The sequence below is a fragment of the Littorina saxatilis genome, linkage group LG13, assembly GCF_037325665.1.
Source record: "Littorina saxatilis isolate snail1 linkage group LG13, US_GU_Lsax_2.0, whole genome shotgun sequence".
Classification (NCBI taxonomy): domain Eukaryota; kingdom Metazoa; phylum Mollusca; class Gastropoda; order Littorinimorpha; family Littorinidae; genus Littorina; species Littorina saxatilis.
In genome coordinates this window covers 19,093,134-19,106,678 of record NC_090257.1, presented here as the reverse complement: position 1 = coordinate 19,106,678, position 13,545 = coordinate 19,093,134, and the positions used below count along the sequence as shown (strand labels likewise).

Sequence of the window (13,545 nt, the reverse complement as noted above, 5' to 3'; positions counted from 1 at the left end):
CCTTGATCATATGTGACCAAATGTGTCTCATGATGAAAGCATAACATGTGCCCCACATAATTTTTAAGTTTGAAACAGTTATCTTCCATAGTTCAGGGTCAAGGTCACTTCAAAATATGTATACAATCCAACTTTGAAGAGCTCCTGTGACCTTGACCTTGAAGCAAGGTAAACCAAACTGGTATCAAAAGATGGGGCTTACTTTGCCCTATATATCATATATAGGTGAGGTATTCAATCTCAAAAACTTCAGAGAAAATGGGAAAAATGTGAAAAATAGCTGTTTTTTAGGCAACATTTATGGCCCCTGCGACCTTGACCTTGAAGCAAGGTCAAGATGCTATGTATGTGTTTTGGGGCCTTGTCATCATACACCATCTTGCCAAATTTGGTACTGATAGACTGAATAGTGTCCAAGAAATATCCAACGTTAAAGTTTTCCGGACGGACGGACGACTCGGGTGAGTACATAGACTCACTTTTGCTTCGCATGTGAGTCAAAAAAACCAAAAACAAAAACGCACGCACATGTGTGATTAACAATGTCTGATCTCCTAAAGAAAGAAAGAACAAGTCGCGTAAGGCGAAAATACAATATTTAGTCAAGTAGCTGTCGAACTCACAGAATGAAACTGAACGCAATGCCATTTTTCAGCAAGACCGTATACTCGTAGCATCGTCAGTCCACCGCTCATGGCAAAGGCAGTGAAATTGACAAGAAGAGCGGGGTAGTAGTTGCGCTAAGAAGGATAGCACGCGTTTCTGTACCTCTCTTTGTTTTAACTTTCTGAGCGTGTTTTTAATCCAAACATATCATATCTATATGTTTTTGGAATCAGGAACCGACAAGGAATAAGATGAAAGTGTTTTTAAATTGATTTGGACAATTTAATTTTGATAATAATTTTTATATATTTAATTTTCAGAGCTTGTTTTTAATCCGAATATAACATATTTATATGTTTTTGGAATCAGCAAATGATGGAGAATAAGATAAACGTAAATTTGGATCGTTTTATAAATTTTTTTTTTTTTTTTACAATTTTCAGATTTTTAATGACCAAAGTCATTAATTAATTTTTAAGCCACCAAGCTGAAATGCAATACCAAAGTCCGGGCTTCGTCGAAGATTACTTGACCAAAATTTCAACCAATTTGGTTGAAAAATGAGGGCGTGACAGTGCCGCCTCAACTTTCACAAAAAGCCGGATATGACGTCATCAAAGACATTTATAAAAAAAATGAAAAAAAATGTTCGGGGATTTCATACCCAGGAACTCTCATGTCAAATTTCATAAAGATCGGTCCAGTAGTTTAGTCTGAATCGCTCTACACACACACACAGACACACGCACACACACACGCACATACACCACGACCCTCGTTTCGATTCCCCCTCGATGTTAAAATATTTAGTCAAAACTTGACTAAATATAAAAAGAGAAAGAAAAAGAGAAAAAAAAAGACCAGTGAACATGTCAAGAAAACAAACACTTACAAAACAACAGGTATGCAATCTGGTCTCATTCTTTGTTTAATATCAACACTAGTTAATTAATGATTTAATTCTGCTCTTCTTGTAATTCAACAAACCATGCATTTCATCACACCGACACTTCACATCAAAAGTAATAAAAGGAATGACGAAGTCAAGTCTGTTAGAACAAACACATTTTTGAGGTGGTACATGTAATCAAGACCACCCTTTGGACCAGCCAGGTGGCCTTTCATGAGAGGGATTCTTTGGTTAAATCAAGAGACTGAATAATGTGTCCTTTACCTAAAGCTGATGTTTGTTGGGACATTGCAAGGAGCACCATACTTACTGTTCCTGTCTGCTGGATTGACTGTGCCACCCTTCACCCAGGTCTTGGCCAAGCCGCCTTTCTGTGAGTCTTCAAACGACGCCACAAAATCCTCGTACACTGCTGCTGCGTCTGCTTGATCTTTCTGTACAAGACAAGCAAACAACTGTTGTCAAATAGATTCTCTTCCAGGCAGGAAAAATCACTGTATAACTGAGGGATTCCTCTTTACTGTAGACTTTTCCCATTTCTTTTCTTTATTTGGTGTTTTACGTCGTTTTCAACCACGAAGGTTATATCGCGACGGGGGAAGGGGGGAGATGGGATAGAGCCACTTGTCAATTGTTTCTTGTTCACAAAAGCACTAATCAAAAAATTGCTCCAGGGGCTTGCAACGTAGTACAATATATGACCTTACTGGGAGAATGCAAGTTTCCAGTACAAAGGACTTAACATTTCTTACATACTGCTTGACTAAAATCTTTACAAAAATGGACTATATTCTATACAAGAAACACTTGACAAGGGTAAAAAGAGAAACAGAATCTGTTAGTCGCCTCTTACGACATGCTGGGGAGCATTGGGTAGATTCTTCCCCCTAACCCGCGGGGGGAACAGAATCCGTTAGTCGCCTCTTACGACATGCTGGGGAGCATCGGGTAGATTCTTCCCCCTAACCCGCGGGGGGAACAGAATCCGTTAGTCGCCTCTTACGACATGCTGGGGAGCATCGGGTAGATTCTTCCCCCTAACCCGCGGGGGGAACAGAATCCGTTAGTCGCCTCTTACGACATGCTGGGGAGCATCGGGTAGATTCTTCCCCCTAACCCGCGGGGGGAACAGAATCCGTTAGTCGCCTCTTACGACATGCTGGGGAGCATCGGGTAGATTCTTCCCCCTAACCCGCGGGGGGAACAGAATCCGTTAGTCGCCTCTTACGACATGCTGGGGAGCATCGGGTAGATTCTTCCCCCTAACCCGCGGGGGGAACAGAATCCTTTAGTCGCCTCTTACGACATGCTGGGGAGCATGGGGTAGATTCTTCCCCCTAACCCGCGGGGGGCAAATAAGGTCCTAAAATGAAAGAAGTCTCAAAACTGTCCAAGCAGGGCCCTAAAAGTTGGTTTCTCACTGCACTCATCAAAACCTCAAACACTGCGCTCAAACCATTCTGACTTTATAGCAAGCCAGAATGGTTTTGTTTCACTTTCACTGGTGGAAGTTCCCTTTTAAAACCTTCTAAAATAGGTATCTAAAATGGCGGTAACTTTACAGAGCCATATCATACATAGCAGGGTCCTTACAGTTCAGGCCTGTACCTTGGCGGTCGCCTGATCACCCGGGGCGAGTTCAAATCGCGTTGGGCGAGTTCAAAATTCCTCTGAAATCCCCCGCTAGGCGGGTTCAAATTTAGCTGAAGCACAAAGTCGATAGGCAACGCAGCCAGCCAATCGGAACAGCCGGCTCTCAAAGATCTCTCGCCGCGATCTCAAAATCTGTCACTTCTCTGCTGCCTGCCCACTCACCCCCACCCCCCCAACACACACACTTTGAGAAGGACTCAGGACTACCACCAATCAAGCCCAGACACATTGGTTAGACAGCTACCCCCCTTGCCTCACTTCACCCCTCCAGTGCCACTAGCCGCTGGCGATTGCTATTCACTTCACTTCACCTTCTCTCTTATCTTATTCTTGGCTGGCCAGTCCTTGAAAGATTTTCACATGTTGTCAGGTAAAACTCGGTCATTGACCACAGGTAAGAAGGTCAATGTCTCTACTATGGGACAGGCAGCTGTGTTCAGATTGCAAGTACTGGTCATTCACCCAGGTCTCAAGGCCAACCAGCTATTACAATGCATCTGCCTTTGATCTGACCGCCCATCCAGAGCAAACATATTTCCCCTCTGTATTTTTCCTTTGATGTGCGATCTATGTACCACTGATCCAGTTTCTGTGAAATGTATAGGTCACTGACCGCAGGGATACTCACTGAGACCGTTTTCTAAAATATGTTCACACCAGCTTTGCAGGGATGCAACTCTGCTGAATCAAAAGCATAAAGATCACCTAGCTGTAAAAATTCTAGGATCAGGAAATCTAAAAATTTGTTTCTTTTCATTAGGAAATAGAAATGAACTATATATCATGAATGCTTTTGATTATTTGACTAAAGCTGTGGTAAATTTGGCTGGTATACAACATTCATACTTCTGCTGAATCTAACAGTAACATTAACAACACACACATAAAGAAAAAGAAAACAAGAAGAGCAAACGCTCGATCGAGTCACTTTCGCAGTTCTGAATATTATATGAGGCATCAGATGGACAGGAAGAAATTGCTATTCACAACACAATGAGTCACGTTCACATAAAATTTGAGCCCGGTCACTTTTATAGTTTCCGAGAAAAGCCCAACGTTAAGGGCAGACCGGGTAGGCAAAATGAGTTATTTTTGGTCTCATACACCTTTTTGGGGTTGTTGCATTTTTCACACCTTTGAACATCCTGGAATGCATTCAATAATCTGCTTTTGTCATTTTAGACATGTATTCATGTAAATAAAACCATTTTCAAACCGATGTTTTGTTGTTTTTGTCTGTGTTTTATCAAAAAAATCGAAAAAATGGTCAACTTTGGATACTCCGTGCTGGTAAATGTGCGCACATGACATGACCCTTCGCTGTTCAAACTGTGTGGAAATTTCCGTTCTTCAAGATGACGTCATCACCGTTGGGGAATTTCCGTTGACATAGGCACAAAGAGAGAGAATCCGTTCCAACCGAAACCCCGGAATTAATATATGCAAATATATGTAGGTCAAAGGCATTTGGCGCAAGCGCAGTAGACAACTTATCAGTCCCCCGGTGTCAACAAATCCATGACGTTTTCACCGATTCAGCAGCATTTTTCAAAGTTTTGAGCTGCGGAGAACAACCCTAACATTGGAAATGTTCGGCATAGTGGCAAGAAATATCAGAGAAAGATGAGCCAGCAGCAGCGAACAGTAGAAGGAAGTAACAACACTCCGAAATGAACCAACATGATCGTATTTGAGCAGACGACATTCGAAGATTCTTGACTCGACGAGGTGGGTTTTGCTTCTTTCTCTTTTCGATCTTGTTTGTTTGACAACGTGATTTATTGCACATCGTTATGTTGTTGTTGTTGTAAGAATGTGTTAGGGTTTGCAGGTAAATGATAAACAGTTTGTGTCTGAAGTATTTTGCGGGTTTCTTGATCCAATTTACTGACCATGCCGCCGCCGCACACCCCCCCCCCCCCCTCCCTCCCTCGATCATCTCTGTGATATCGTCTTCACAACCCCTATTTTATTGTTCTTCGCTGGCCAGTCCTTGAGAGCTTACTATGGTGTAACATGTCATCAGTATTCTTTGTCTGGGGTCAAACTGAGAAGCAGCATCTGAGCGATGTACGACTGACACAGTTTCTGTTTCTGGTCATTGACCGTAGGAAAATAAGTACCCTACTAGAGAGCGTTCTCTAATTCTAAAGGATTGGTTTACACCAGCATGGCTGACCAACCTATCATTGACAGCAATATTGTTGTCAAATCTTTTCCATTAACTAAGGAATAAAAAAATTAGATCCAATTTACTTCACCAAAGAAAAAAAAAGAGTTAAACTAAAGGACTGGGGATGCAACTCATGAATCAAAAGCATAAAGATCACCTGCAAACAGTGCTAGGTTTAGGAAATCTGAAAATGTATACACACACACAGAACACACACACACACAAAACAGACAACAGACAAGAAACAAGCAAATACATAGCAAGTGTGATGAAATAAATTAATTTTAAAAGAAAAATATGAAAAGAAAGAAAGAAAATAATTCAGCTAGTTTCAGTATTAGTTCCTGTGTGTATGTGATTGTGTGGTTACTCAAATCCCATAGTAAACTTGACATGTACATTTTGTGATAGGGGCCAATTAATGAATGTCTTTTGTGTGTGTGTGTGTGTGTGTGTGTGTTCGTCAACCGACATATGTGGGTACGAGCCGCTGAGGTGGTTGTAAGAAAACCCGCCTGGTTCAGTGGTTGGGGGCTGATTGGGATTTCTGATTTACCAGCCTAGCCAAAAAGTTGAGGTACACCCCATGTAACATGGTCATTTGCAAAATAAAGTACAAGCACTTGTTGACGTTTATATTGAGTCTTAAAATTTGCAGCTTATTACAAACAAAAACCATGGACAGTTGTATCAAATATTAAATCAGTGTTTGTGTATTTATTAGGTTGGAGCAAGGGGAGAGCCAGTCCTCCTGTGGTGGCAGCGAGGAGAAAGATTGACCTGATGGAAAAGTTTGCTAAACCGGAACTACCCTCTTCCACAGCAGAAACATCAGCTTTGCCATCTTCTGACCAACCATAAGAAGATACAGATACTTTGCCATCTTCTGACCCATCACAAGCAGATATGGATACTGGTACTGTGCAACGTCACTCCGCTGACATGTGTTGGGCTTTTGTCAACATTGATCAGCTCAATCTATTGCTGAAAGGTTTATATCCTGTACTGAATGCTTGTCTGATAGCAGTCTGATTATGAAAGAAGGTGATGCATCAGCCCAAGGATTTGCACAGGCCCTGCATCTGGAGTGCATATGAGTGTCCATTCAAGTCTGCAGTTGTTTACTCTTCTCCCGGTGTTTGCAACGCTTCGGGTGGTAAAGTTGCATTTTAAATAATCCGCGTATGACCAAGTTGGTACATGGAAAGGGACATTCAGCTTTACAGAAATTTGCTGCAGTGTTAGGATTGAGCACAGAAATACTGTAATTAGAATGTTGCAACTTTTGAATGGCTTGATAGTTTTGTTCCATTTGTGTATATATAATTATGTAATGTTGTTGATGTTGAAGCATCATTTCTATGCAATGGAATAAGAAATCAGTGCATCCGTTGGGTTTTTATGAGTCTGACAGTTTGGTTCTGATCAATATTTTCATATCAGCACAAACACAGATAATTGACTTTTTTAATGTTTTCATATAAATTTTTTTTAAATCAAAAAAATCTGATAATTTGATTATCAAATCATTTCCCCTTCATAGTTAAAGTGTTATTCTGGTTAAAAAAAACAAACACCCCATTAATTCAAGCTCTACTGTGGTACTAGTTTACCGGGGTACTAGTGAGACTCTTTTACATGCTGTTTTCTCTACATGTAATTTGAGACAAAATGTGGTAATTAAAATGTTGTAACTTTTGAATGGCAAGATGGATTTGTTCCAATTTTGTATATGTTGTTTATGATTTGTGAAGCACCATTTCTGTGCATGGAATAAGAATACAGTGGATTCCTTGTGTTTTTATGAGTCCGACAGTTTCGTTTTGATTCATATCTGCACTAACATAGATGAGTTTTCAAATGATATTTTTAAAAAAGTCTGGATAATTTGATCGTCAAATCATTTCCCCATCATAGTAAAGTGGTTATTCTTATAAAAACATATCAATTCAGGCTGCACTGTGCTACTAGTTTGAGGTACTGGTTGGAATCTTTCAAATGCTGTTTTCTCTGAATGTAATTTTCAGACAAACATCTGTAATTAAAATGTTGCAACTTTTGAATGGCTTGATGGATTTGTTTCATTTTTGTTTATGTTGTTTATGATTTGTAAAGCGTCAGTTTTGTTTATGGAATAAGAGTTAAGTGCATTGGTTGGGTTTTTAATGAGTCTGACAGTTTGGTTCTGATTCATGTTTTCATATCGGTACAAACAAAGATGGCTGTTTTCATATGATGTATATAAAAAAAATCCTGATAATTTGATTGTCAAATCCTTTTCCCTACATAGTAAAGTGGTCATTCTGATAAAAACATATGAATTCAGGGTGCACTGTGCTACTGGTTTTTTTATGTACTGGTTCAAATCTTTAAAATGCTGTTTTCTCTGAATGTAATTTTCAGACAAAACGCTACAATTAAAATGTTGCAACTTTTGAAAGGCTTGATGGATTTGTTCAGTTTTTGTATATGTTGTTTATGAGTTGTACAGCATCAGTTCTGTGTATGGAATAAGAGTTCAGTGCATTGGTTGGGTTTTTATGAGTCTGACAGTTAGGATTTCATGTATTTTTCTTATCAAAACTGAACCGGTAACTGAAAATGCTAAATTAAAATAATATATTGCTTAGAAATGCTTTTCGATACACAGAATTATTAAACACACACATATTGCTGCAAAGAAGAAAAATTGGATCAAAACATGCACTGGTTCACAAACTGCAACATTTTAAAAAGAGCACATTTTATAACGTTTTTCTCACATTTTGGTGAATAAAACCCCCAAAAATTGCTTTTCACTCAAAATTTAAAATGGTTTCCCTTAATTAGGTTATTCTGCTTGCAAAAATCAAACAAGCAGCAAGCTGTTTCCAAAATAAAAAAAAAAAGTGCTTGCCTACCCTGTCCCCCCTTAAGTTGTGTGTTGCCGAACAGAAAAGGCTAGTTATCTCCCTTGTTTTTCTGATAACGTTCGTAAAAGGCTACAGATGTAAATACTTTGATGTAAAGAATAATCCTACAAAGTTTCAATCACATCCGATGAACTTTGTCAAAGATATAAAATGTCTAATTTTTCCTTTGACGCTGACCTGTGACCTTGAAAAAGGTCAAAGGTCAACGAAACCATCGTTAAAGTGTAGAGGTCATTGGAGGTCACGACTAAACAAAATATGAGCCCGATCGCTTTGATAGTTTCCGAGAAAAGTTTGTCAAAGATATAAAATGTCTAATTTTTCCTTTGACGCTGACCTGTGACCTTGAAAAAGGTCAAAGGTCAACGAAACCATCGTTAAAGTGTAGAGGTCATTGGAGGTCACGACTAAACAAAATATGAGCCCGATCGCTTTGATAGTTTCCGAGAAAAGTCCAACGTTAAGGTGGTGTCTACGGCCGGCCGGCCGGACAGACTAACACTGACCGATTACATAGAGTCACTTTTTCTCAAGTGACTCAAAAACCAAGAAAGCAACTTAGAAAAACTTTTGTAGTCAGCTTTTTATACTTTTTTTCCGCACAACAAAAAACATAATTTTTAAAAAAACCATTTTGCAGATTTACTTTTTTTTAAAGTGTGTGTGTGTTTATGTGGTAAGTGAAGCTCCATAGTAAATTACTTTATAAACTGTGTGGTAGGGGAACATAAAGGGGGTACCTTTCAGTGAGGTTTAGTGTGTGATTGTGTGACAGGGTGTGAATGTGGTTTTGATTTCTTCTTTCTTTGTGGCGGCTTTTCTGGATCTGGATTCTTTACGTTGCAGGAACCACTGTTGGTCATCTTCGCAACTTAATTCTTTATTAAAACAAGGTTAATTATCATTATACTAAAATATAGCATTTTCGTCATCAAGTCTTATGTGTGTTCAGGGGCTCACATCCACGTCGGACATCGGACATGTATACACAGATATTTTTTCCAAATGTCCTATACATTTGTCATGCAAGAGGACATATGTCCTGTTGTTTTTGTCACAAAGTGGTCATTGTCCGATTCTGCTTTTATTTGGTCCAGACATTGTCAGTACTTGAAAATTTACAGTAGTTTGATTTGCTATTCTATCGATGTTTTGCGAAGCGATGTGTCTCTCAAAGCAGACGAAACTTGGGGAAACTTTATGTGCTTTTTATAGAGAAGAGCTTCCAAGGGTCGCAACTCTGAATGCTCCGAGCCGGTTGCCCCCTTTCGCGTTTTTTTTCCCGAAAAAGTAAACAGAAAAGTTGTTTCTGCCAAAACGAAAATATATGCCAGTCCTATTGATTTATTTTTGTTCAGGACAAATGTCCTATCACTTTTGCATTGTCCAGGACATTTGTCCTATGCCACCTCTTATGGATGTGAGCCCCTGTGTTTTTTATATGTGTGTTTGTGGTAGTTATTAGTAGTGCAAATCCACATGTATGCATTATTAGTATGAATGTACGTCTTTTGTGTATGTGCTTAGCCTGCTACGAGCCGATTGTAAGATCGGGCTAGTTGGGGGCTGGCTGGGGGCCGGTTCAAATTTGGACTTACCGGCCCCCCTGGCCGGTAGCAAAATAAGTTAAGGTACACCCCTGCTGTTGTTTTTTTCACTGCACTGATCAAAAGCACAAACACTGAACACAATTCTCAAGTTTTCTATGTCAATGTACTTACCTTCTTCTTTAGCTCCTCTTGCTCCCTTTTGGACAGCCCCTTCCGCGGAGCTCCGAATTCAAAACTTTTCATCATCGGTTCCTGCAATTCAGATGATATGTATACAACTAGCATAAAGGTCACAAAATGTATGAAAAAAAAGGCTGAAAAAAAAGGCTAGGTGGGTCAGCTAACACTTTGGTGTGTGTGGGGATTTTAAGGATCATACAAGCAACATCTGTTGTTAAATGTTTACTGCACACTCTGGTGTATACCAAGTTTCTCTTTGTTTCTGAGTGTGTGTTCTTGTTGTTTTTCAGTGAAAAGTTAAAGTGTCGGGTAGGTAGTGGTGGAGGTGGTGGTGGGGAGGGGGGGGGGGGGTTGAGTGGGACTTTGATGTGTGATTCCTGATTTCCAAATGTTCAACATTTTTTTTAGCTGCATTATTTTAGTTATTCATGAGTGGGTGGGTGGAGGGGATGGGCTAGTTCTAACTATGCATTAGATTATAAAATTGTATTCTGTGTAGACCCTTCCACCAGCATCTTACTTTTCTTAGACCACTCTTTGTACATTTTCTTTTAATAGATGATTGTCATTTGTTTTACCTCATGTCTGCCCTGCGTGTGATGGTGTGATCGTGACTGCTGTAGTGTGGGCGCGTGTGTGTTGGTGTGTATGTCAGTGTATGTGTGGGCGTGTGTGTGTGTGTGTCAGTGTGTGTGTGGGTGTGCGTGTGTGCGTGATTTTACCAACACTACGCGAAATTCCTTGTGCTTTAAATGTTTTTTAATGTCACTTGGCTCAATAAATACTGTATTCTGTAAACATAAAAACCGCTCACTGCTCAGGTTACTGTAAACATTATTTTGTTCAAACAGTACTGTTCATGTGTAGATTTCATTATTTGACATTTCTCGGAGTCAGAGTAACTTACACCAAGGACTTGTACAAAACAAGAGGTTGTAACTTGCGAAACTGAAAGCAAACTGTTTAGTCTTATACATTTCTTTGATAGCATCTGACCGAGACAAACCATTACAAACTAATTAACAACTATGTTACTGTCAGTCTCCATTTAGATAAAAACCTTTAGAGTTGAACCTGCCCTAGCGACCACCTCAAACGACCACTCACATTAAACAGATGGATCCCATCAAGTTTTCCCCCATATAAGGTCAGGACAAAATTCAACATTTGGGATTCCCCGACCAACACTAGTTTTTCCTTTCGACCCTGTAACTTTTTTGACCTTTCATTAGTTTCAAAAAGAAATTAATCAAAAATAACATTACTCGATTTAGCAGACTTTACAAATTACAAGGAAGTAACTCTTTTCTTACATCTAGGGGACACAGCTTGCACAAATTCTGGACCATTTAAAGCCACATAGGTCTGTGGAAATAAAATAAAAATTTAAATAAAAAAATGACCTACCGACCGGAATTCTTTTTCCCTCCATATTTTGTAGGCCTAATTATCATTCATCTTTGCACTGTGACCACCTGTCTATAACAACTACTTTTGGTTGGTCATTACAGACAGGTTCAATGGTAATCTTGAACTTTAGTGTGTTAAATTTATCTAGCTCAGAATCCAGTGGCATTCTTTACTTATTAATGATTCAAGTCCCTGTAAGTGTAATCAGAGGCATTTATTTTAACTCTTTCCGCACTGCGCCCGACAGTTTGTCAGGCGCTCCTTAGCAGCTTTCAACGCCTCTGCCCGACAGTTTGTCGGGCGGTGACACGCATCTTCTCTGACCTTGTTTCTGATCTAAAAATAAAAGACAGGTCACGAGCAAGGGAGGTAAATCTGTTCCCACTTCCTTCTTCTTTGTTTGGAGCAATTTGGCGAACGAAAATCGTCCGATTGAGTGTTTTTTGAGCATTTTTCCTGCGAAATATGAGCAACCAACGCCGCTACTCAGTGAGGCAAGTTCTTGACGAGATTTTCCTCGACGATGACAGTGATTATGATGCCGAATGCGACGTTTCTTCGTCTCGAGTGAAACAAGTGTTGATTTGAGTGGACAAGACTTGTGCGTGGGCTTCGATGCAAATGTGAGACCGAAACATCCTGTGACTTGTTGGAACAACTGTGACAGAGTGGTGTGTTTACATTCTTTTTGGTGTTGTGTTTGTGACTTGGAAGAAGGATTTCTTTGAACTTTACACACTTTAGAAGGTACTGACTGCAACTCAACAGGTAAGAACATGCACTTATCATACAACACACAACATTTTATGTGTCTACAACTATTAGTTGCAGAGTTAGAAGCGCTTTAGTGAAGTACCCATCAGATTTGCACTACAGTGCCAAAACCCTCCAGGCTGGAGAGGCTGCTGAGCCTGCACTGCAGTCAGGGCTGATAGAAAGTTTGGAGCTCAATCCGTCAATTAATTTCACGACAAAATGTTCTTTGGCTTGATTACACTTACAGGGACTTGAATCATTAATAAGTAAAGAATGCCACTGGATTCTGAGCTATGAATTTAACACACTAAAGTTCAAGATTACCGGTTCAACTGTGCCTGCTGGTGTACACAGTATTTGTGGTCATCTGATTGTACGCATGTATTGTATTGTATTGTATTGTATTGTAAGCTCTACCGATTTTATTATCTTTTCAAGCGTGTGTAAACAACCTTACACTTTTCAGTTACACTAGTTAAACTTACAGTTACAGTTACATTAATCATAACCTTAATCAAATAAGTTGAGAACGTTTAAGGACTTGTCACAGCATTAATAAGAAACATTACAAAGTCAAACAAAACAACTGCAGAAATGTTGCATGGATTGAAATGACAGACGAAAACACTAATCAAACCAAAGAAAGCACATGATGCACTTCTCAAGATGTTTACCGACGAGTCACATAAATATGACAGAAAACTGAAGTGCATGATACTTCAATACCACTTCGTTGCCAAGCAATTTCTGGAACATGAGCCTAGCTTGTTAATGAGCGTTTCCGTGTGGAACATCCAGAACATGCTCTACATATAATCTTTGTGCAAAAAAAACACAACTGGCAGTGGCACAAGACCACCATGACCGCATACATGTAATGCAGTGCGATTTTCGGCGAAATGCATTTGCCACATTAAGCTGCCAAGATCATACATCGTGCAAATCAATGATCGTTTCTGAGGACGATAATACGCTGTGCATGTGCTTGTTGAAATTGCTGGGAATGAAGTTACCACCCCGATAAATCCTACCTTCAACTTTCCGCCTGGTTTACGGTCCGCCATCTTTCTTTGCTTCGGTAATGTGGCGACGTCTGAAAAGGGACGTCACTCTTTCAGCACGACACGACAGATCTATAGATGTAACATGATTTTACTTTCGATTTGGGCTTCAGAGAGAGAGAGAGAGAGAGAGAGAGAGAGAGAGAGAGAGAGAGAGAGAGATTTGTGTTTACGTGTGGTGTGTGTGTGTCTGTGCGCGTGTGTGTGTGTGTGTGAACAGCTTTTGCCTCCCTCCATGATTTAACTTATGATTTTATATCATATCATGATAACTTTATCAGGAATGAGTAATTAAGTAGTAATTAAGTGACATTTAAAAAGGGGGTTCCTGACC

General features: G+C 39.7%; 1 protein-coding gene across 1 annotated transcript in view; it reads right to left on the bottom strand.

Annotated features, from left to right (window-relative positions):
* Positions 1 to 13,228, bottom strand: part of LOC138983787 (U2 snRNP-associated SURP motif-containing protein-like) — a 40,702-nt gene extending 27,474 nt beyond the window's left edge. The window contains exons 1-3 of the mRNA XM_070357114.1: positions 13,182 to 13,228; positions 9,976 to 10,056; positions 1,827 to 1,950 (exon numbers count right to left, since the gene is read on the bottom strand). Of these exons, the coding sequence (XP_070213215.1) occupies positions 1,827 to 1,950; positions 9,976 to 10,056; positions 13,182 to 13,214 (238 nt within the window). The 5' untranslated portion in view covers positions 13,215 to 13,228. The remainder of the gene's footprint in view (positions 1 to 1,826; positions 1,951 to 9,975; positions 10,057 to 13,181) is intronic.
* Between the last annotated feature and the right edge of the window lie 317 nt (positions 13,229 to 13,545).